The 26,787-nt window shown below is 34.3% G+C and overlaps 1 protein-coding gene across 3 annotated transcripts in view; it reads right to left on the reverse strand.

Moving 5' to 3' along the window:
• Window positions 1-26,787, reverse strand: part of CSMD3 (CUB and Sushi multiple domains 3) — a 1,469,470-nt gene that overhangs the window by 1,258,970 nt on the left and 183,713 nt on the right. For all 3 annotated transcript variants that reach the window (XM_070382828.1, XM_005887888.2, XM_005887887.2), the window contains exon 3: window positions 4,006-4,118. In XM_070382828.1, coding sequence (XP_070238929.1) covers window positions 4,006-4,118 — 113 coding nt within the window. The remainder of the gene's footprint in view (window positions 1-4,005; window positions 4,119-26,787) is intronic.

The following is a 26,787-nucleotide window of genomic DNA, read 5'->3' on the forward strand; positions in this document are numbered from 1 at the left end:
CTAATCTAATGACGTTGGCCTTTAGAAGCTGAGAAATTTCTCTAGCTAAAGTCACAGATGAATGAGGAAAGAGGGTAGTAAAGAGATGAATTAAGAAAGGGAAGTCGGAGAGATTTCAAGTATGAAAAGGATTCGTTGCACCAGTGACTAGCTCAAAAATGTGGTCTTACATGCAAAGAAGAGAGAGGCCTCTAGAAACTGTGAGCAATAGGTACTTTCCAGTGCATTCTGATAAGGGCCTAATCGGCTGACATTTTTATTTCCGCCATATGAAACTATGAGCAGAGGACTAGCAGAGACCACCAGGATTTTTAGCTACAGTTTTCTATGGTAGCCACAGAAAACTAATATTACATGGTAGAAGATTCCCATCACAAATCAATACCTGATGATGTTCTGCAGTTTGATAACCAATCCTTCAATACTACTTGGTTGCCTAGTACAATATATTAATATTAAGTCAGGATCTCCCATGCATACATTTAAATGTCATGAAGAAATATGAATCCATTTTTACTGAGGCAGAAAAGACAGAAATTTAATGCTGTATATGTAGAAACAACAGAGAGCTATGAAAATACTTTTAAGACTATTTCATGAAACTTGATAGTCAGATATATTCCTAAGTATTTTACTCTTTCCATTGCAATGGTGAATGGAATTGTTTCCTTAATTTCTCTTTCTGTTTTCTCATTATTAGTGTATAGGAATGCAAGGGATTTCTGTGTGTTGATTTTATATCCTGAAACTTTACTATAATCATTGATTAGTTCTAGTAATTTTCTGGTGGAGTCTTTAGGGTTTTCTATGTAGAGGATCATGTCATCTGCAAACAGTGAGAGTTTTCCTTCTTCTTTTCCAATTTGGATTCCTTTTATTTCTTTTTCTGCTCTGATTGCTGTGGCCAAAACTTCCAAAACTATGTTGAGTAGTAATGGTGAAATTGGACACCCTTGTCTTGTTCCTGACTTTAGAGGAAATGCTTTCAATTTTTCACCATTGAGGATAATGTTTGCTGTGGGTTTGTCATATATTGCTTTTATTATATTGAGGTATGTTCCTTCTATTCCTGCTTTCTGGAGAGTTTTTATCGTAAATGGATGTTGAATTTTGTCAAAGGCTTTCTCTGCATCCTTTGAGATAATCAAATGGTTTTTATTTTTCAATTTGTTAATGTGGTGTATTACATTGATTGATTTGTGGATATTGAAGAATCCTTGTGTCCCTGGGATAAAGCCCACTTGGTCATGGTGTATGATTTTTTTAATGTGTTGTTGGATTCTGATTGCTAGAATTTTGTTAAGGATTTTTGCATCTATGTTCATCAGTGATATTGGCCTATAGTTTTCTTTTTTTGTGGAATCTTTGTCAGGTTTTGGTATTAGGGTGATGGTGGCCTCGTAGAATGAGTTTGGAAATTTACCTTCCTCTGCAATTTTCTGGAAGAGTTTGAGTAGGATAGGTATTAGCTCTTCTCTAAATTTTTGATAGAATTCAGCTGTGAAGCCGTCTGGACCTGGGCTTTTGTTTGCTGGAAGATTTTTGATTACAGTTTCAATTTCCGTGCTTGTGATGGGTCTGTTATGGAGAACAGTGTGGAGATTCCTTAAAAAACTGGAAATAGAACTGCCTTATGATCCAGCAATCCCACTGCTGGGCATACACACTGAGGAAACCAGAATTGAAGGAGACACGTATACCCCAATGTTCATCGCAGCACTGTTTATAATAGCCAGGACATGGAAGCAACCTAGATGCCCATCAGCAGATGAATGGATAAGAAAGCTATGGTACATATACACAGTGGAGTATTACTCAGCCATTAAAAAGAATACATTAGAATCAGTTCTAATGAGGTGGATGAAATGAAGTAAGCCAGAAAGAAAAACACCAATACAGTATACTAACGCATATATATGGAATTTAGAAAGATGGTAACAATAACCCTGTATACAAGACAGCAAAAGAGACACTGATGTATAGAACAGTCTTTTGGACTCTGTGGGAGAGGGAGAGGGTGGGATGATTTGGGAGAATGGCATTGAAATACATATAATATCATATATGAAACGAGTCGCCAGTCCAGGTTCGATGCACGATACTGAATGCTTGGGGCTGGTGCACTGGGACGACCCAGAGGGATGGTATGGGGAGGGAGGAGGGTTCAGGATGGGGAACACATGTATACCTGTGGTGGATTCATTTGAATATTTGGCAAAACCAATACAATATTGTAAAGTTTAAAAATAAAATAAAATTAAAAAAAAAAAAGAAATTTGATAGTCAAACCAGAAAGTATGACAACATTCTAATTCATCTTCCAAGTTCCTACAATTTCAGTATACTTAGTACTTGCTGAAAGAATAAACTATCTTAAAATATCTTTATACTTTGATGAGCCGAGTTCGAGTTCTCTATTATGGAGCCTTTTTATTGTATTACTAGCTTCTTCAATATTGCCAAAATTACACTTAAAATTAAACCTTTGTTTTATAGTGTTTCAAAGTGTGAATTAAGTTGCCAAGATAAAAGTATTCAGCTATTGTGAAAGCACCTTCAAAAATAATGATTATTACTATTACAATGTAGGAATTAAGTCATGGAATGCATTCTCCCCTGGTAGAGAAAGACAGTTCAGAAATATATTAGGTATAAAATTGTCTTCACAACTACTGTGATATGGCATTATTTAGTGCATCAAAAAGATAAAACATTTTTCCTTAATTGTTTGCTAGAGAGTACTTTTTTCCCTAGGGTGAAAGCACTAGCTGAAATTCTTACCTTAAAACTCCCCCCTCCCTATGCAAGCTATTAACCTTTATACTAAATCAATCTATTTTATATATGATTTTTTTTTTGCTAGTGTGCCCTTTAAACATATTATATTTTTAATTACTATGTGCTTTAAAAAGTAACTACCCTTGCTACTGTATTTGTATATCTTTTACCATGATGCTAGATTTACTGTGGTATATTCTGGTTATGTGGTCCTGGGGAGGTGAGCTGAATTTTGTCATGCTATTCTTATGGGTAAAAAAGATACCTTCCCTAAACTATGTGAAATTTTATTGTCAAATCACAGAAGAAATTACAACTACATGACCTCAATATATAAACCCTTGAGAACACATTCCTGGAGGAGGAAATGGCAACCCACTCCAATATTCTCACCTGGAAAATCCCATTGACAGAGGAACCTGATGGGCTTTGGTCCATGGGGTTTGCAAAGAGTTGAACATAACTGAGCACGTGCACATACATGAGAAAAGTTTATTTTTGCCTTCAGAATTTTTTTTTTCATTTCAAAAAGAGAAAATAATGTAGATTCTATGCATTTCTAACACCATCATCAGAGCCTGTGGTATCATCCCATTATCAACAAATATTTGTATCGTGAAACATGAGTATGCACACTATGTGGGATAAAGAAATATAAAGATTATTAGTGGCCTCAAACTTCAATTTTTTTGAAGTTTTCTTTGTTTTCCTCTTTCTGATTAAGGAATTATGGATCTGTGGAACTGGAAAGACTGGTTTAAAATGAAAAATGTCAACTCTTGACTCTTAATGGACTTTTCTCTTCATTCTAACTTGTGGAGAACCCAAATTACCAGTTGATTTTATGGCAGATAGGCAAAATACAGAGAATAGGGTGGAGTCTGTTATGTCTGAATCTCAAATTAGGCCTAGTTTCCTTTCACTGACACATTTTCTTCTCTTTCATTAAAGTTAAAACCTATAATGATGCCATGGTTTCATCTCCTAAGATTTAAGGGAAAACATTTTGTGTGTCTAGGCACATTCAATGAAGCATTAAAGCTTACTAAGTGTAACTTTTTATTATGTATTGATGATTATCGAGAAGGTGAATCTTGGTATAGGATTTGATATAACATGATGAGCTATATCTTCTGTCCTGGTGATTTTTCTTCTATTTTCAACCTGGAGAATTTTGGTTTTGTTACATTAAGTTGGCAATGGTCTTTTTATATTACCATCACTTACCTTCATAGTATACTTTAAATCCATGAGCACTAACTGCAAAATCACTGGTCAAACGTAGTGAGAATACAGATTTGGTACTTGTTACTGGTGGTGGCAGATGGAATCCTGTTAACCTAAAACATAAATGGAATTAACTGTTAGTTATAGACATTTTACCTAATAGAAGTGAAAGAGTATTAAAAGTCATTTTTATCAAATCCCCAAGTTTTGTATAAGTGTGTGTGGTGTGAATTAATTTATGACATGTTGATTTGAACATGTCATTTACATAAAGTAATTACTATAAATATATATAAACATATTTGTGTGTGTATTATTACTGTTTATCATATCTACTAAACATATCATTTACATTAGGATATTGATCGATTCAGACTTTGGGAAATAAGTTATAAGGCTATGGATTTTCTGTGTGCATTTTAATTGTTGATTTTAACAACATTTAGAAGACATTTTTGTCAGATCATTTTCCAGATTGTTTAAAATATATATAAAGAGTGGGAAGTATTTAGAGAAATTTGATATTGAAAGAAGAAATGTGATCTAAATATGAGACTATGAAACTAAAATGTCCACAAATGAAAAGTGACTTTATTTTAACAGTACCTAGTAGGCTCTGTTAAAGCTAATAGTTGCAAATTATTTTTGGTTAATAATTCATAATTTTGCATAACAAATATTTGTCTGATATTTTGCCCATAATTTACTAGTTATTTTGCTAATAATTTATTGCATATAATTATAAGCTCAATTATATAAAAAGTAATTTATAATTGATACTTTATAAGCCAGAAAAGAAAAATTAAAAATAAGAAAAAGCACATTCATGAATGTAATTTTTCTAAAACTAATGAAGATAAATTATTAAAATTTTTTTCTATGAATTGCCTTTTATATCACATTCCCATTTTTTATTCTTAATATAAGAGTAACAATTGAAAATTTTATGCAATGGAAGTATACTATTTTTTAATATACTTGCTATTTTTGCCCAACGTTATATAGGTAGGATTAGTCTGTAGTGAAATTACAATACATTTTTATTTCTGAATAGTATAAGTTCTTGTTTGTCTTGGGTTTATTTACTCTAAAAATGTACTAAGAACCCCAGAGATATATGGGTTTGATCTATCAATATTTATTCTATTTAAGTTAAAACTGAGAAACATTTTAAAATGTACATTGATTACTGTATTTTAAAATATCCAGAATAAGCCCATTACATATTGACATAAGTAATATCTTAATATTAAATAGCTTTCTCCAAAGCAAAAATGAGAATACATTGTACTCTATTTTTGAAAATCTCTTTAATATTTGGCCTATTAGTGGAAAATGGCTAGATTATCATATCTGCTCCTTTATGGAATATTTTGCAATATGTTATTTGTTTGATGGGTATGAAGTAATGTGATTTCAGTTAGATATTTAGTTTTAAAAGGGAAGAGTGTTCTAATAACTTTTGCATGTAAAAATGGTTACTCTTCTTTGATACTACACAAAAACTTGACAGTTATAATGTTGAATTCAAACTGAATCAATTAATTTTTTTTTTTACTCTGTAACATTAAATTCCTTTGGTTCACCTAATTCAAGTTAACACATACTTAACACATTATTATCTCACAGTAGAGTCTCACAAGGGTGAAATCATGATGTCAACTTGGATGCTTTGCTTTCTGAAAACTCTGAAGTTATGTCTGCTTCCACTTCCAAATTCAGAGGTCTGTTGCCAGAAGTCAGTTTCATGAAGTTGTAGAACTAAGGACCTCATTCCTTGCTGGCTGTTGGCTTGGGGTCATTCTCAGCTTTTAGAAATTGCGAGCATTTATTGGTTGGTGGCTACCTTCATCCATCTCCAGAGTGAGAAATGGCAGTCCAGGTTCTCATTCTTCAAATTCTTTAGTTTCCCTTTCTACCTCATCTTTTTGCCACTCCCTCTTTTGTCTCCAGGTGGAGGAAGTTTTCTGACTCTTCTGCATATAGTTGGAGAGTTCTCTGCTTTTAAATGCTCATGTAATTAGATTTGTGTCCAAATTGATAATTCAAATATCTTTCTATTATAATATTTGTAATCTTAATTGCATTTTTAAAGCTTCTTTCATCTTGTGACATAACATATTCACAAGGGAACATTATTCTGAGATCATTTTTCTGCCTGTCAAAATAGTATATATCAGGGGCTAGTTGCAGTATTCAGTATATCTTTTGGATACATTTGTTAATCTTATTCAGATCATCTCTGTACTATTTGTAAATGCTGTTACTAGACACTGAAAGAGATATGCTTAAATCTCCCAATATGACTTTAAGTTTTTATATTTTTCTTTATAACTATGTCCATTTCAAAATATACTTTGGGGGCTCCATTATTAGGTATATGTAAGTTTAAATTATTATTATATTTCTCGGTGAACTAGACATTTTGTTGTCACTCTGTTTCTGAAATGAGTTGATCTTAAAATTTGTTTTATTTAATAGTAATAAATCTACAACTTTCTTTTATTAGAATTGGTAGGAACATCTTTTTACCCTCAGGCTTTTGGTATTCTCATTCTTAAAACAATATATCATTTTAAACCAGAATATACTTGATTAATACTTTTATAAAATAATATACTTTTATAATCTAATATTATAATATTGTTTTTGATAATAAATATCTTTAATGAACTACACTATCCATACATATGGTTATACAAGACAGAAGTATATACGCTACTAAATTATCACTGATTATACATGTTTCAAATTAAGAAATAAAGCACTGCAAGCAATACTGAGTATCAGTTGTGCTCCCTGTGACTCAGTACTATCTCCATCCCAAGGATACCAACCAGTACCTGACTTCCGATGAAACAAATCAGTTTTCTGGGTCTTAAATCTTTTATCTAAATGAAATCATATAATTATTTTGCCTCTGGCTTCTTTGACTCAACATTACCTTTGTATTATTGTAGCAGTAGTATGGAACTTAACTTTCATTGTTATATAGGATTCCGTTTTATGAATATACTTTATTTATCCATTCTATTGTTGGTAGACTTTTTTTATCCAGTTGGGTCTTTATTAAATAATATTACCATACACATGTATTACATGTTTTGTAAGCATTTATGTGTATTTCTCTTGAGAATATACGTAGTGCTACAATTTCTGGGTAATTTGGTAATTAATTGTTAACTAATTTTCTATAGTTTTTCAACATTATTTCTTAGTTTAAAGATGTAAAAATAAAGTATTCTACACTTTAAATGCTCAGAGTATCTTTCAGAAAAGGAAGAAAGATTGACAGGGAAAACAAAAGGCAAATGATTTTGCAACAAAGAAGTCTGAAAATATATTTTGCCTTATAGTCAGGCTTTATGATGGTATATATGATATTATACTATGAATTATGGCACTCCAAAATTGCTTGGACTTTAATCCCTGGAATATTTAAATATGTCACTTTATATGACAAAAGGAACTTTATAGATGGGATTAAGTTAAAATTTTAATAATAGGAAATTATCCTAGGTTATCTGGATGGGCCAAAGTATTCACAAGTGTCCTTATCAAAGGAAGGTAGGAGGATCAAAGAGAGAGTAGGAGAGGAGACAGTGAAAGCAGAGCTTTGAGTGATGCAGTTTCTGACTGTGAAGCTAGAACAGGCACACAAGCCAAAGAAGGACAAGCAGCTTCTACAAGCTGGAAAAGCTAAGGAACAGATTTTCTCCTAGAGTCTCCATAAGAAATGCAGTCCTGCTGACACCTTGAGTTCAACCCAGTTAAATTCACTTTGAACTTCAGTTCTTCAGACTGCAATACAGTGATTTTCTATTGCTTAGACTACTAAGTTTACAAAATAATTTGTTGCATCAATAATAGGAAACCAATGCATAGTTCTCTTTTTGGGCTTTCAAATAAGCATTTTTAAATGTAGCTAAAATATTAACTTATTATACAAATGAAAATATAGGTCCCATGGAACCTAGTGACCACTGTAAGTTACAGAAACCCCTGTGACATCATATAAAAGAAGTAGATACAGAACCTATTGATGCAGCATTTACTTGAATATAATGTTTTAAAACTCTCTCTGTAGGTAAAACATGCAATTTTATCCTCATATTAGAAGGCAAAAGGGACTGGGATATATTAAACAACATGATCAAGTTCACAATAGAACCAGGTCCAAGACTATTGCATGTTTTTGTGTCCCATTTTTTAGTGAACACCCTGTTCATTGTCCCATTGTCCTTGGCACATGAATTAAATCTAAATAGTAAATATTTGAAGTACGAATGCACATACACACATTATTTTACATGCAATGTCAGATTTTTATTCATCTTCAGATACACTAAATAATCCAATAATTTAGACAATATTTAGAACCTTTATCATTAAATTTTCCATGATAGAGAAGAACAATTTGAAGATTTTTTTGCATTTATGAAAAGCAAGTTTTCTGAAATTATCTTTAAATACTCAGCATGTAGTGGCATGTTGCATAATGGGAGACTTAGTCTTCTTTTTCATTTCAGTAAATGAGGAAATATGTGTTTTTAAACTTATTTTCTGGATAGTTGTACCATTATGAGGATTTCCTTGTTTTACTCCCTCCTGTGATAGATTGCATGATTGATTTGAAAATAAACTTTCAGTTATGAATCCCATTAGTTACTTTTCTTTACAAGACTTCATTTTATAATTTAATATTTATGTGTGATTAGTTATTATGCATTCTCTTTCTCCTTGGGCAAAACCTTCCTGAAGGCAGTACTTGGTACTCAAGAGTTTATCACTAGGATAATGTGCAAAGCATTCCATGTTAAGAGGCTAACTTACATGGTTAAATTAATGAACTGGAATGATAGGAGAATGTGAAAACATCATAATATTTTCCTTTTCAATCCAATAATTGTGTTCTTGGAACAGTGCTTTAAAGAATCATAAGACTGTAAAGAAATGTCGATTGTTAAAAAAATTCAAGTGGTCTAGAGACTCTTATCCAGAGTTATTTTTTATCATGTTATTAACATCAGGAGTTAAAGGGAGACTATATATTTTATGTAAATATATTTGAAACATCTTTTAGGAAATAACTATGCAATTTAAAAACACTTTTCAGGTGAAGAGAATCTGATTTGTATCAAATATAAATTATGAATTATATGTGTTATTATACGTATATTTTAAGCATATATAAAATATATTTTCTATGTACTATAAGTATATTCTATTTTATGGATAAGTGTATTTTTCCATGGAATTCAGATATTTGAGAAAGTTTTTCATATATTGTTTTATTGCTTTGTCAATTATATTCCCTTCATATTTTTATATAATAAGGTTACATAGTGAATGACATTTTATGTTCCTTTGAAAAGAATACCAAAGTGTAGTTTTGTTTTCCCTGAATTGAAACTGAAGAAATCACAGCTCAGAATTGATCAGTAAATTGTTTAAATCAAGATAGCTAATAGGCAGTGGAGCAAAGATATAGGCCCGTAACTCTCAACTCCAGTCTATTTCAATTTCCCTATGGTTTTCCCATAGGGGAAATGACTTTTCCATAAGGGCAAAATGAATACGTAATTCATTTTTTTCTCCACAGTGCCCATATAAGTTTCTTAACAAATATTTGGAATAGATAAAAACATGATTTTACCCACATAGTAGCTTTAAGTAGTTGAGGCTGATAAAAACTGTATAATAATCATGAAGTCATTAAATTAAATGCCAGCAAAGTAATGGGGGATCACCATCTGTATATGTTAATACCTTTATGGTAAAGATTATTAGTGGTTAGCAAAGATATTTCCCTATTAGGAAAACTAAATAAGATTAGCAAACACATATGTCAGGGTTAAGTCCTTGAATTATGCAATGTGGTTCAGAGGTTAAAGCATCTGCCTCCAATGCAGGAGACCCGGGTTCGATCCCTGGGTTGGGAAGATCCCCTGGAGAAGGAAATGGTAATCCACTCCAGTTTTCTTGCTTGGAGAATCCCATGGACAGAGAAGCCTGGTAGGCTACAGTCCACAGGGTAGCAAAGAGTCGGACATGACTGAGCGACTTCACTCTTCACTTTTTTTCTTTCAAGTTTCCTTCAGATATGATTTTTTTATAAAGGTTAAAATTTGAGGAATGGCCAATTAAGTGTTGAAATATATTAATTTTACTACGTAGCTACTTTGTGGTATGCTATCACAACAATATTGTCTCTCACCATAAACTTGATGTTTAAAACTGCAAGTAAATTCAGATTAAAGAATAGTTGCTGCTGCTGCTGCTAAATCGCTTCAGCTGTGTCCGCTCTGTGCGACCCCATAGACGGCAGCCCACCAGGCACCGCTGTCCCTGGGATTCTCCAGGCAAGAACACTGGAGTGGGTTGCCATTTCTTCCTCCAATGCATGAAAGTGAAAAGTGAAAGTGAAGTCGCTCAGTAGTGTCCGACTCTTAGTGACCCCATGGACTGCAGCCTACCAGGCTCCTCCATCCATGGGGTTTTCCAGGCAAGAGTACTGGAGTGGGTTGCCATTGCCTTCTCCAAAAGAACAGTAATTTCCCTTTAATACATTTAGTTTCATGAAAAAATCATAGCAGTTCCTCTATTTCACATTTGTATTTGGTGACTGTTTTGTCATGAACTACTTTATAGCCATTGTTCCACTAAATTCTCTCATTTGACAGAACAGCAGAGCGTGTTGGTTTTCATCTTACTCTTAATAGTTTCTAAGGTATAACCCCTGTTCTACATTTCTCCTAATCCCACATGCACCCCTAATCATTTTTTAGCCTTTTGTTACTTACCAGGCAAAACACTCATCAGAAACTGTGGAATATTCTAAAATTCACACACATAAAGCAAGCAGTCCTATCACTTCTTATGACTGCTTTTAGATGAAAACATTATTTGAGCATTTCTTCTTAAAAGATTCAGAAACATTAATGATATTTCATACTTTAATGAGTTAGTAACAGGGAGAATGAAATGACTAACTTTAACTTTATATTAATGACTCTAATGAAAAGTACTAAAATAATTATTTGGTAATTTATGCAAAACTGATAGAAATTTAAATTACCAGAAAGTCAATTAAAATGTCAATGCATAGGCTTCTTAAATAATTGGCGGCTTGTATAAAATTTTCTTAAATTAATGGCAATGAATATGCCATTTTACAGCTTAGTATGAAGGAAACCTTTGAAACATCAAGATTGGGGGATAAAGATACCTGTATCACTATGTAAATGTATTTATCAACTTTTAACACTAAGATCTTATTATTTCTGGGAGACTTGAGTATGAAGTATATGATTAGATCTATGCTATCTTTTAAAATGTAGTTAAAGTCAAATGTAAACATTGATTATATATATGTATATAGTTCCTATCAACTGATTACAATATTTCAAACTTGCTCTAGTTAAGAGAATATAAAAGTCACAGATTTTAATTAAATGGCTATTAGCATATTATTACATATAGTGGGATAGAGGGAAAACAGACCCAGAGGGATGGTATGGGGAGGGAGGAGGGAGAAGGGTTCAGGATGGGGAACACATGTATACCTGTGACAGATTCATTTTGATATATGGCAAAACCAATACAATATTGTAAAGTTAAAATAAAATTAAAAAAATATTTTAAAAAAGAGGAAGAGAGAGAGACACCTATATTTAAAAATTGGTAATGTAACAAAATCCCAGAATTTTGTGATTTTTAAGTAAGAGAATTCACATGAATGGCCTGTTGTATTTTTTGGAGCCTAAGAAATAGCTACTAAATGTTAATTTCATTAGTGCTATGACTGAAAGTTCATTGTACTTTCATCTGCACTCAGCAGCATACTGAGGCTAAGATAAATTATACGATAAAACCAGCATTCCCATGGTGATTTCTCATTACTCACAGTAAGATTTTTGGATTTGAATCATCTTACACTTTTACTTTGGTTATATCATTCTTACAAATAATCCAGGTAATATATAGGGAATTCTCAGCTGAAACAGAGATAAGGAAAACCACAGGACAAATAAATCTTTAATGACTGTTCTGTGAGAATAAATCATGCACACCCTATTGACACTGGGGTACATGAAGTACAGCACCATAATTCATGATTATGTCAAGATGAAAATAATTGTAATAGTAAAGGAAAAGATGGCCAAGGCAATATTTGAGTGATTATATCATTTGTTGAGAGTGAATGAGCTGTAGCTTCTATCAAATATAAAATTCCCAAAAAAGGCATCATGTATGAGAAACACAAATTCACAATATTAGAAATATATGCTAGGTACAGATTTAGATATGGAAATGGATATAGATATATACAGATGGGTAAGAATTAGGATATAGATATGACTTTGAACAACAAAGATATAGATAGAAAACAGGCAATCAACATTCAGTTTTAGTCTTTTCTATTCTTTCCATTGAATCGAAGTGCCTGTAACACTTGCTTGAATACCTCTCTATGCCAACAGTATTCTCTCTATTAAACTTTATTAGTCTAATAAAGTCTAATAATTTATTAGACTAACAAATTAGCCTATTAGTCAATGAAGACAATTCCATAAGACTGGGGATGTGAATTAAGAGTGTAAGCCACTATGCCATGGAGTAAATGTTTTTTTCCCATCAAAAACATAGCTTGAGCATATCTTCAACTCTCTATATCTAGAGTCATTCCATTCACATCAAACACATTCTTTCCAGTGACTTTAGATTGTATCTTCAGGATCAACCATTTATCCAGAAACTATGAAATTCATTATCAAAAATTTTCAATTTCTTCTTTATCAGCTATAAGTACTGTAAAATTTCTATAATGTCCTCTCTTTCTCATTTTTTAATATATTCTGTCATCTATTTTTAAAGCTATAAAGTCACCATCATTCCAAAGGCAGTCCATTTGAACTATTGAGAAAAGTACAGAGAAATTATTTTGGGCAATAAATCATTGTTAGACATTTAAATATATTTTACATTGTCCCCATCTTGCATAAACACCTGCAATTGTTAATGAATATTTTATTTCCAAAGTTTGAGGGTTTTAAAAAGAAGCAGTTGAAGTTAGTGACCATGAACCTGGATCCTAGAGTATACAACTGGACAACACATATTCTATGGCTTGTGAGTAACTTAATATTGGGTAAATTACTTTATTCCAGTAAACTAGGGAAAACATAAGGTGATACTAGGAGTTATCCCATTGTCCTATTGTGAAGATTAAGTGGGATAATGCTTGTGAAAATTTAGCACAGTGCCTAGCACATGCTGAGTATTTATTTTTACCATAATTATTTTGATGATTAACCTACCCAGGCTCATCTAATTAGCATCAATACGTTAAATAATAACACTGGGGTTGGACTTCATGGAATAAATCACAGTGTTGCCATTTGCTATTGTGACATCCAACAGGTTTCTTTCTTCCCCTTCTGTTTCCTATAGTGACTGAAAGTGAAAGTGTTAGTTGCTTAGTAGTGTCCGACCCTTTGCGAGCCCATGAACTGTAGCCCAGCAGGCTCCTGTGTCGATGGGATTTTCCAGGCAAGAATACTGGAGTGGGCAGCCACTCCCTCCTCCAGGGATCTTTTCTGACCCAGGGATTGAACCTAGGTTTCCTGCACTGCAAACAGATTCCTTACCATCTGAACCCTCAGGGAAGCCCTCAGTTCAAAAGTTTGTCCCTTCCTCAGTCTCTCCGGTAAATTCTTGTCTTATTGCTGTGTAACCCAAAAGCTCTATAGCTTTCCTTGATATCTATCTCACACATTTTCATGTATCTAATAAATCAGTAGAATCTCTAATGTCACAGTATATCCAAATTTGATGGTTCCTCACTACTTCCTCAGCTTCTTCCATAACCCAAGTCACCATCATTTGCCCCCTCTTCCAGTAAACCTTCAACTCCATCACCAGAGTGATATTTTGAAAATATATGTTGATTCATAGATGTCAAAAGTCTAACAATGACACAAAGCACTTATCACAATCTCTTTAATCTGTTTCCTTGTTTATTGTCCATCTGTTTTTACTAGATTATAAGCACTACCAGGATGGAGAAATTGTTTGCCTTCACAATGCATGCATAGGCTCTGGAATAATGGCATAACAAAGAGGAGTCTCTCAAAATTTGAGAAGGGGAAGTAGATTCTTTTTTTAAATTTAAGACAAATTTTAGAATTATTACTGTTAAAGCACATATGTTTTCAGTATCTTTAACAAGATAGAAATGAACCAAAACATTTTTAAAGCTATGTTACAAGCACAGTTCATTTTATTGTGTTTTGCTTTATCGCACTTTGTAGATACTGAAAGGTTTGTTGTAACTCTGTGTCAAGCAAATCTATTGGCCTCATTTTTTTCTGACAGCATTTGCTCCCTTTGTATCTGTGTCAAATCTTGGTAATTCTTGCAATGTTTCAAACTTTGTAATCATTAATATGTTTTATGATGGTTAATGATCTTTGATATTACTACTTCTACTTGCTGAAGGCTCAGAGGATGGTTAGGATTTTTTAGCAACAAGATATTTTAAAATTAAGGTGTGTATATTTTTTTAGGCAGAATGCTTTCATACAATTAATGGACTAGAGTGTAGTGTAAACGTAACTCTTATATGTACTGGGAAACAAAATAATTCATGTGGCTCGCTTTATTGCAGTATTAGCTTTGTTGTAGTGAACGAGAACAAAATCCACAGTATCTCTAAGGTATGCTTGTGCTCTGGAATGGCTGTAGTGCTTTAACACGTAGAAATATAGGGCAATACAATAAATAAAAATGTTGTGTATTCTAATTCTAATTGAATGTTATGCATTAAAATAGAAAGCAAAGTATATAAAATAGATTTTAAATCCAGATATTGATCTCTATTACCATTGTTGTTGTTATTTACTCTCTAGGTCTTTATAACTCCTTTGTGACCTCATGGACTGTAAACTGCCAGGTTCCTCTAGCCATAGGATTTCCCAGGCAAGAATACTGGAATGGCTTGCTATTTCCTTTCCAGGGGATCTTCCCAACCCAGGGATCAAACTTACATCTCCTGCATTGTAGGTAGATTTTTTTTATAGCTGAACCATTGGGAAAGCCCTCGTTCCCATTGAGTTCAGTTCAGTTCAGTCGCTCAGTCGTGTCTGACTCTTTGCGACCCCATAAATTGCAGCACGCCAGGCCTCCCTGTCCATCACCAACTCCCAGAGTTCACTCAAACTCACGTCCATCGAGTCGGTGATGCCATCCAGCCATCTCATCCTGTCATCCCCTTTTCCTCCTGCCCCCAATCCCTCCCAGCATCAGAGTCTTTTCCAATGAATCAACTCTTCGCATGAGGTGGCCAAAGTACTGGAGTTTCAGCTTTAGCATCAGTCCTTCCAAAGAACACCCAGGGCTGATCTCCTTCAGAATGGACTGGTTGGATCTCCTTGCAGTCCAAGGGACTCTCAAGAGTCCTCTCCAACACCACAGTTCAAAAGCATCGTTCCCATTAGCTCTGCTTAAATTTAAACCCTCATTTTCTCTTATCTAAACTCTTTTGATAGACTTTGTAGAAGTCCTTCTGCTTCTAGTTTTACATGCCTATAATCTTAAAGTCTTCTCCACAGGCCTCCTAAGTGACAATTCATGAATACTTGACCTTGGTACTATCTTGCTTTGCTGTTTATAATCCTTTAATAACTCACATACCAGATAAAGCCTATAAACATAGACTTGCTTGATGATCATTCATCTTTGCACTCAGCCTAGCTTTCTAGGTAGTGTTTATTCTAATTTAATACAATATACTACATTCATTCTGACTACTTTGCAGTGAACCACCACAAGGGAAAATAAAAAGGAAAAAACTAAAATAAAAAAAAAGAAGGCAAAAATAACTGGAAGGAGCCAGTTATGTGTTGGTTGTTCATCATCCCCAGCCCCATACTTCCATACTCTGTTCAGACTTCTATGACAGGTGCCTTCCTGACTAGTTCTGAATATTAGGACCCTTAGGTGAGACAAGAAATGGAAAAGTGGCCTTCTTTCTCCCTTTCTCTTCTTTTGCTCCTGATAGCAACTAGGGAAATGGTTGCATTTCTCTGATGGTCCCAGCTTTGATACTGAAAACAATCCTTCCTAGTGGTCAAGTGGTTCATCCTCTACGGAATCAGCATCTGCTGAGTGACCCACCTCCTTTACTCCAGTGTCCACTAGGTGCCACCCCCTTCCATAGATCAGCATTCTTCATTGTACAACAGTCAGTGTGTCCTGCATTCTGAATATCCCAACCTTCCCCAGCGTTTTGTATTTTGGGAGCTGTAGTTCCTTCATATACTAAATAGTTTTTGAATTACTTCTCTTATTGCTTGGTTTCATCTCTTTAGGCCTTTTAAAACTCTCTTCTTATATTTAATTCTTTCTGTTTGTGTTTCTAATTGTATCCTGTCTGATAGAAAACAACTGGGAAAAGAGGCTAGTCATAGGTAGAAAACTATTCTGTCATTTTTTTTTTCAGAAAAGATATTTGAAGAGGAAAACATAAGATATTAAATAAATGCTTTATGTTCTGGTACAGTTAATAAAAGATTAACTACCTTGTTGACCATAAAATTAGATCACTGTATTAACATTAATTTTCTTGGGTAAAAACACATTTCCATATATAATATCCTATCTCAATTGCAACTAAATTTATATTTATATAGTCTTAACACAATTCTGAATAATTTTTTGCATCTAAACTCATTATAGTCCCTGAACCATTGGGTACATATTATTGCTGTAAATGTATTAACTCAAATGTGATATTACCACATGTACATATGTATATTAATTTAATTTTAGCTAACAAGGACAATCATATTTTCTTAAAACAAAAGCTTAAACATCTCTCTAAAATTAAAATATTTAAATCAAAAAATACTTTATTTGGCTGCTTGCATTTCAAATCAGCAGAAGTATTTTAAGTAATGAAATAATGTTCAATTCAGTTCAATTCAGTCGCTCAGTCATGTCCAACTCTTTGCAACCCCATGGACCGCAGCACGCCAGCCTCCCTGTCCATCATCAATTCCAAGAGTTTATCCAATCTTATGTCAATTGATTCAGTGATGACATCAAAACATCTCATCCTCTGTCGTCCCCTTCTTCTCCTGCCCTCAGTCTTTCCCAGCATCAGGGTCTTTTCAAATGAGTCAGCTCTTCCCATCAGGTGGCCAAAGTATTGGAGTTTCAGCTTCACATCAGTCCTTCCAATGAACACGCAGGACTGATTTCCTTTATGATGGACTGGTTGGATCTCCTTGCAGTCCAAGGGACTCTCAAGAGTCTTCTCCAACACCACAGTTCAAAAGCATCAATTCTTTGGTGCTCAGCCTTCTTCGCAATCCAACTCTCACATCCATACATGCTGCTGCTGCTAAGTTACTTCAGTCATGTCTGACTCTGTGTGACTCCATAGACGGCAGCCCACCAGGCTCCCCCATCCCTGGGATTCTCCAGGCAAGAACACTGGAGTGGATTGCCATTTCCTTCTCCATCCATACATGACTACTGGAAAAAACCATAGCCTTGACTGGACAGACCTTTGTTGGCAAAGTAATGTCTCTGCTTTTTAATATGCTGTCTAGGTCCTTATAACTTTCCTTCCAAGGAGTAAGTGTCTTTTAATTTTATGGCTCCAGTCACTATCTGCAGTGATTTTGGACCCCAGAAAAATAAAGTCTGACACTGTTTCCATTGCTTCTGCATCTATTTGCCATGAAGTGATGGGACCAGATGCTATGATTTTAGTTTTCTGAAAGTTGAGCTTTAAGCCAACTTTTTCACTCTCCTCTTTCACTTTCATCAAGAGGCTCTTTAGTTCCTCTTCACTTTCTGCCATAAGGGTGGTGTCATCTGCATATCTGAGGTTACTGATATTTCTCCCAATCAAGATTGGGAATTAAGCTGCAATCTTGTTTCCAGCTTGTGCTTCCTCCAGCCCAGCGTTTCTCATGATGTACTCTGCATATAAGTTAAATAAGCATGGTAACAATATATAGCCTTGACATACTCCTTTTCCTATTTGGAACCAGTCTGTTGTTCCATGTCCAGTTCTAACTGTTGTTTCCTGATTTGTATACAGGTTTCTCAAGAGGCAGGTCAGGTGGTCTGGTATTCCCGTCTCTTTCAGAATTTTCCACAGTTTATTGTGATCTACGCAGTCAAAGGCTTTGGCATAGTCAATAAAGCAGAAATAGATGTTTTTCTGGAACTTTCTTGCTTTTTTGATGATCCAGCGGATGTTGGCAATTTCATCTGGTTCCTCTGCCTTTTCTAAAGCCAGCTTGAACATCTGGAAGTTCACGGTTCATGTATTGTTGAAGCCTGGCTTGGAGAATTTTGAGCATTACTTTGCTGACATGTGAGATGAGTGCAATTGTGCAGTAATTTGAGCATTCTTTGGCATTGCCTTTTTTTGGGATTGGAATGAAATCCCAAAGGACTGACCTTTTCCAGTCCTGTGGCCACTGCTGAGTTTTCCAAATTTGCTGGCATATTGAGTGCAGCACTTTCACAGCATCATGTTTTAGGATTTGAAATAGCTCAACTGGAATTCCATCACCTCCACTAGCTTTGTTCGTAGTGATGCTTCCTAAGGCCCATTTGACGTTAAATGCTACTAATTACTAAATTTCCTCTATGAATCAAATGTCCAACATTTATCATCCTGTGTTCTTAATAACCCACAAATCTATGAAAGTGAAGTTGCTCAGTCGTGTCCGACTCTTTGCGACCCCGTGGACTGTAGCCCACCAGGCTCCTCCATCCATGGGATCTTCCAGGCAAGAATACTGGAGTGGGTTGCCATTTCCTTTCTCCAGGGGATCTTCCCAACCCAGGAATCGAACCCAGGTTTTCCGCATTGCGGCCAGATTCTTTAACCTCTGAGCCACCAGGGAAGCCCTCACACAAATCTATATATGACTTACTTTTTATTCTATTTTGCAAATAGAGAAATAAAAGGCCTACAGAGGGAAATAACTTATGCTAAAAGTTACACAGTAAAGGCAAAGTCCAGAAACCAAAGCCATGTTCTTTTTCATAGTTTATGTGGACTCTCCATTAGTTTTGCTAACTTTTTAATGAGTTGACAGTTTTTCCAAGTTATACTGACATTAAAAGATATGTGAATACTTAAACTTAATCCATGGATCTAGCAATTAGAATGTCACCTTGTCCTGAGTAACTTCAGTAAGGTGACAAATCAAATTTAGTGATTATTAGCAAAAATAGGAAAAGAGGAAATATAGAAAGCCCATATTGACTGCTATTTTAAGAAGCTTAACTGTGAAAGAAATATGAGTTACAGTGTGATTGACATTCACCTTGATAAAGGATAATCCTTCTAACAGAGTTGGGGAAGGAGAAAATGAAGTACTGAATAATAATATAAATATAAAGACAAAGTTATAGATGCCAGTATTTTAATATGTCACCACAAATGTATATTAAAAACTTTTTGTGCGTGCCAGGTACTGAGTTAGTTTTACAAATTTAATCCAGGAAACACTATGAAACAGCCTTTTTATATTCTATTTTCCATAAGGTTTAGAGAGGTTAAGTGGTTGCCATCCTATTTGTTTGTTGGAAGAATTAGAATTCAACAAAGTTCTATGTGACTCCAAAATACATGTTCTTGCTACTTGTTTAACACTACCACTGCTATGATTTAAATATAAGATGAAGATGAAGAAAAGAAAGACATTAAAAATTTAATATTGAAAACAAAAACTACCTTCTTGTCAAAGAATGTTAACACAAAAATAACCTTCAAAGAAGAGTCTAAAGTAGAATTTAAAATTACATATAATACAGTTTAAGTATTACAAGTAGATACATTAATATCTTGAAAATATATAAGTAAAAATAGAGCAGTATAAAACTAATAAAACTTCCCTCAACTTTCAAATAAAATATTCTCAGTGATAATATGATAGCATAGATTGACAATAAATGTGTGATTATATTCTAGAAAGGATTTTCATGAGAAAAGTTAAATTGAACATTAAGTGAGAGCAATCAGTGTTCCTTGAATGCTCACTATCAGATACAGAAAAAGCAGACAGTTAGTAGATTCAAAATATTTCTCCTCCTTCTTTTTCTTAGATAAGAAACACAAGCCCCTCAAATCAGAAAAGTCAACATTATCTCTAAGATATAGTTCCAAAGAGTTGTCTCCTCACAGTACCTTCTTCTACATTTAGTGAAAAACAAAATCCCAGAAAAAAAAAACAGATAGGAAATTGATTGGCTTCATGGTAGATATCATCCAAGAAATAAAGTATTTTGTGGAAGGAGTATGATAGGAAGAAACATGGTAGTGTTGCTTTCTCATAAAATTAAACACCATGTTATTTATAGTTGTCCTTCTATGCTGTAATAAGAAAAGCATGTCAATGCTTAATAATAAAAACAAAATATTTTGTGTAAAATTAATTGTAATATTTATATATTTCAATTAAATCATGTATATTAAATTAATGTATTAAATTGAAGAAAATTGCCATGTGTCTGTTGCTGATTTTAAGAAATAAATTACTATGAACCCAAAGCTGAACTACTACTAATTGTTGTCATGACTTACTGTAAAACTATAGTGTTTAAGAATGTTTGATATCAGTTCAAGGGCTAATAAACAGGTCAGTGAAACAAAATAGAGAGTTCAGAAAAAGAAACACACAGAAATAGCTTTTTGATTTGTGAAAAACGGAGGTGAAATAAAGTATTGTTTCCTGAAAATTGTGCTAAGTCAATTATATACTCATATAGAAAACAAACAAAATATAAGCCATGTTCTTAAAAATTCATGTATAAATGTCAAAAATTAATTGTAAATAAAAGTACTAGGAAATAACTTTGTGACCTGGAATAAGGAAAGATTTTTCAATAAAACAAAACAGGATTAATAATTAGGAAAAATAAAGAAAAGTTTATTGGGCTGAATTAATAACTGGTATTTTTTTAATTATCAAAAAACTAAAATCTATAATTAGTAAGAACTATAGTTAGGCATATAGCAACAGAAATACATATAAAATACATGTACACACAGATATGAATATCAAAGACATTTGGTTGCTTACATGTAAATATAGGTGATAGGCTTTTCATTGACTAAAAAATGGTTCTATTGAATAATATATTACCGATACAAATTATATAGTTGCTTTTCAATAATATTTTGCCCCAATAGTTAATTTTTAGAATAATCCACTCATAATTCTATGTACTATACTTATTTTCATAAGACATTTATATAATAACAATCTTGAACTGCATGTTAAAATTAGTTCACAGAACATAACAGTGTTAACCGTGGGAACTTAATTATGAAAAGTTTACCTAACAATTTAAAGCAGTAGTAAATCAACTAACAAATATATATCACTCCAATAAATCATCTTAAGAACAGATTAAATTTAATCTGGGCAAATTAATGAAATTAAAATAATATTTTATTCAAACTAAGAGTCATCTCTGACCTATATATTAGGAAAACATTATTAAATACTTATATTAGTATTACACCTAGTGTTAGAGATAGAATGACAAATATCGTCTCTCTTCCCTAACCACAAAGACTTCATGCCTGTTCAAGGTCACAGACAGATTACATTGTATTTTTATATTCAACTTTTATACATTCTTGGAAATAACTTTTATTTTTAAACAACTATAGAATGTTTTCATAATGGAATTTTATGTTGTTTGTTTTGTTACATGCACTTGATTAACATACAGAATTTTAGCTTTTCTTAAATTTTTGTAGAAAAACATCAATTTTTGACTTTCATCAAAACATGCAATCATTTAGATATGATAGAACAGGAGACAATATGGAACAAAATAAAATTGATTGATATATACAAAGATGAATATTTTTAATCAATAGACTGTGAAGCAATGCATAGTAAGTTATTAGCTGCATGAACTGATAGAGAATTAAAAAATGCATTAGATAGTATGAAAATAAGGTGGATATTGTAGTGAAAATTTAGTTTTTATATGCAATGAGTAAAGGAAGATGAGAAGGGCATAGTAAGGAAAGCATTCAAAAATGAGAACTTAGGCTTTTATATGAGAAAAGCCTATGGTTTTTCCCCCATGGTTTTTATTTTTTCTTAGAAATAATCTTGCCAGGAATCTCTCAAAATATAGTATTTTAGCCTATTTGAGGCTTTTCATAAATAAAACATTGATATAATGATAGTGGGATTCATTTTATATTTATGACCCATGAAATATAAATGTATATAATTATTTCAAGTTTTTATTTTCAATATTAATCTAAAAATCAAGAAGAAAGATCAACACAGTTGATCAGATTCATATAAAAAACTATACAATTTTTAATCAACAAACATATTATTAAACCTCCACTATGAATTATCAAGACATAGTATGTATATAGCCCAACACAGACAGGTCATGGTGGAGAGGTCTGACGGAATGTGGTCCACTGGAGAAGGGAATGGCAAACCACTTCAGTATTCTTGCTTTGAGATCCCCATGAACAGTATGAAAAGGCAAAAAGATAAGACACTGAAAGAGGAACTCTCCAAGTTGGTAGGTGTGAAATCTGCTACTGGAGAACAGTGGAGAAATAACTCCAGAAAGAATGAAGGGATGGAACCAAAGCAAGAACAACACCCAGTTGTGGATGTGACTGGTGATAGAAGCAAGGTCTGATGCTGTAAAGAGCAATATTGCATAGGAACCTGGATGTCAGGTCCATGAATCAAGGCAAATTGGAAGTGGTCAAACAGGAGATGGCAAGAGTGAATTTTGACATTCTAGGAATCAGTGAACTAAAATGGACTGCAATGGGTGAATTTAACTCACATGACCATTATATCTACTACTGTGGGCAAGAATCCCTTGGAAGAAATGGAGTAGCCATCATAATCAACAAAAGAGTCCAAAATGCAGTACTTGGATGCAATCTCAAAAACGACAGAATGATCTCTGTTCGTTTCCAAGGCAAACCATTCAATATCACAGTAATCCAAGTCTATGCCCCAAGCAGTAATGCTGAAGAAGCTGAATTTGAACAGTTCTATGAAGACCTACAGGATTGTTTAGAACTAACAACCAGAAAAGTTCATTTCATTATAGGGGACTGGAATGCAAAAGTAGGAAGTCAAGAAACACCTGGGGTAACAGGCAAATTTAGGCTTGGAGTACAGAATGAACCAGGGCAAGGGCTAATAGAGTTTTGCCAAGAGAACGCACTGGTCATAGCAAACACCCTCTTCCTACAGCAAAAGAGAAGACTCTACACATGGACCTCAACAGATGGTCAACACTGAAATCAGATTGATTATATTATTTGCAGCCAAAGATGGAGAAGCTCTATACAGTCAGTAAAAACAAGACCGGGAGCTGACTGTGGCTCAGATCATGAAGACTTTATTGCCAAATTCAGACTTAAATTGAAGAAAGTGGGGAAAACTACCAGACCATTCAGGTATGACCTAGATCAAATCCCTTCTGATTATACAGTGGAAGTGAGAAATAGATTTAAGGGACTAGATCTGATAGACAGAGTGCCTGATGAAATATTGATGGAGGTTCATGATATTGTACAGGAGACAGGGATCAAGACAATCCACAAGAAAAAGGAATGCAAAAAAGCAAAATGACTGTCTGAGGAGGCCTTACAAATAGCTGTGAAAAGAAGAGAAGTGAAAAGCAAAGAAGAAAAGAAAAGATATAAGCATCTGAATGCAGAGTTCTAAAGAATAGCAAGGAAGATAAGAAAGTCTTCTTTAGCGACCAATGCAAAGAAATAGAGGAAAACAATAGAATTGGAAGGACTAGAGATCTCTTCAAGAAAATTTGAGATACCAAGGGAACATTTCATGTAAAGATGGGCTGAATAAAGGACAGAAATTGAGGGACTTAAAAGAAGCAGAAGATATTAAGAAGAGGTGGCAAGAATACATAGAAAAACTACAAAAAAGATCTTCACAACCCAGATAATCACGATGGTGTGATCACTCACCTAGAGCCAGATATCCTGGAATGTGAAGTCAAGTGGGCCTTAAAGCATCACTACAAACAAAGCTAGTGGAGGTGATGGAATTCCAGTTGAGCTATTTCAAATCCTAAAACATGATGCTGTGAAAGTGCTGCATTCAATATGCCAGCAAATTAAGAAAACTCAGCAGTGGCCACAAGACTGGAAAAGGTCAGTTTTCATTCCAATCCCAAAGAAAAGCAGTGGCAAAGAGTGCTCAAACTACTGCACAATTTCACTCATCTCACAAACTAGTAAAGTAATGCTTAAAATTCTCCAAGCCAGGCTTCAGCAATATGTGAACCGTGAACTTCCAGATGTTCAAGCTGGTTTTAGAAAAGGCAGAGGAACCAGAGATCAAATTGCCAGCATCCGCTGGATCGTCAAAAAAGCAAGGGAGTTCCAAAAAAAATCTATTTCTGCTTTATTGATTATGCCAAAGCCTTTGACTGTGTGGATCATAATAAACTGTAGAAAATTCTGAAAGAGATGGGAATACCAGACCATTTGACCTGCCTCTTGAGAAACCTGTATACAAATCAGGAAGCAACAGTTAGAACTGGACATGGAACAACAGACTGGTTCCAAATAGGAAAAGGAGTACTTCAAGGCTATATATTGTCACCATGCTTATTTAACTTATATGTACAGTACATCATGAGAAACGCTGGGCTGGAGGAAGTATAAACTGGAATCAAGATTGCCGGGAGGAATATCAGTAACCTCAGATATGTAGATGACACCACCCTTATGACAGAAAGTGAAGAACTAAAGAGCCTCTTGATGAAAGTAAAAGAGGATATTTAAAAAGTTGGCTTAAAGCTCAACATTCAGAAAACTAAGATCACGGCATCTGGTCCCATCACTTCATGGGAAATAGATGGGGAAACAGTGGAAACAGTGTCAGACTTTATTTTTCTGGGGTCCAAAATCACTGAAGATGGTGATTGCAGCCATGAAATTAAAAGATGCTTACTCCTTGGAAGGAAAGTTATGAGCAACCTAAACAGCATATAAAAAGCAGAGACATTACTTTGCCAACAAAGGTCCGTCTAGTCAAGGCTATGATTTTTCCAATGGTTATGTATGGATGTGAGAGTTGGACTATAAAGAAAGCTGTGTGCCAAAGTATTGATGCCTTTGAACTGGGGTGTTTGAGAAGACTCTTGAGCATCCCTCGGACTGCAAGGAGATCCAACCAGTCCATCCTAAAGGAAATCAGTCCTGGGTGTTCATTGGAAGGACTGATGTTGAAGCTGAAACTCCAATACTTTGGCTAACTGATGCGAAGACCTGACTCATTTGAAAAGACCCTAATGCTGGAAAAGATTGAGGGCAGGAGCAGAATGATCAAACAGAGGATGAGATGGTTTGATGGCATCACTGTCTTAGTGGACATTAGTTTGGGTAAACTCCGGGAGTTGGTGATGAATAGGAAGGCCTGGTGTGCTGTGGTTCATAGGGTCGCAGAGTCGGACATGACTGAGCAACTGAACTTAACTGAACTGAATGAAATATCTTACTATTTTAACATTCTCTTATCATTCCAAATAGAGGAAGATAATTGCTGAAATATTTGCCTGTATTAGCCCTTCTGTAGATGTGTGGACTAATAATGTAGAGTTGCTGATGGAAGAGAGTCTAGAGAGACTATGTTACATGTCAGGTAAAATCCAAGGGAGAGGGCAGACATGAAAAATTCATAATAACATAGAATTCAAGATCTGGTTATAGATGAAGGTTATAGAGAGGAAAGTAAATAGCAGTTACTCTGGAGCAAATAGAGTAAAAAGTTGGATATCTGCATACAATACCTATATCAAAATGTTATGTTCAGAGGTTACTATTTATATCAAAATATAAAAGGCAGATAGAAAAGAACTTTTTCTTACCAGACTATTTCCTTGTTGAGTGCAAAGTAATTGATATGCTGTCAGTCTATCTGTTTGCCTCATGGATCACAGCCTTCTCATGGTAAAGAGGCTTGTGTAACTCAATGAACCTATGGGGCACCCAAGATGGACAGGTCATAGTGAAGAGTTCTGACTAAACATGGTCCACCAGGGGAGGAAATGACAACTCACTCCAGGACCCTTGCCTTGAGAACCCCATGAACAGTATGAAAAGGCAAATATAGAGCAATAGAAGATGAGGCTCTGAGGTCAGAAGGTATCCAATATATTTCTAGGGAAGAGTAGAGGGCAATTACTAGTAAATTAAAAAGAATGAAGCAGCTGAATCAAAGTAGAAATGATACTTAGTTGTGGATGTGTCTGGTGGTGGAATTAAATCCCAGTGCTGTAAAGAACAATATTGCATAGGTACATGAAATGTTAGGTCCATGAATGAAAGTAAGTTGGTTGTGTGGTCAAGCAGGAGATGGCAAGATTGAACTTGGACATCTTAGGAATCAATGAACTAAAATGGATGGGAATGGGTGAATTTATGTTTCTATGAAGACCTGCAACAGATTCTAGAATGCCAAAAAATGATATACTTTTCACCATAGGGGATTAAAATGCAAAAGTAGGAAGTCAAGAGATGCCTAGAATAACAGGGAAGTTTGACCTTGGACATGAATTAGGACAAAGCTAACAGAATTTTGTCAAGAGAACACGCTGGTCATAGCAAACACCCTTTGTCAACAACCCAAGAGATAACTCTACACATGGATATCACCAGATGGTCAATATTGAAATTAGATTGAGTATATTCTTTATAGCCAAGAATGG

Source organism: Bos mutus, chromosome 14 (genome assembly GCF_027580195.1).
Source record: "Bos mutus isolate GX-2022 chromosome 14, NWIPB_WYAK_1.1, whole genome shotgun sequence".
Lineage (NCBI taxonomy): Eukaryota > Metazoa > Chordata > Mammalia > Artiodactyla > Bovidae > Bos > Bos mutus.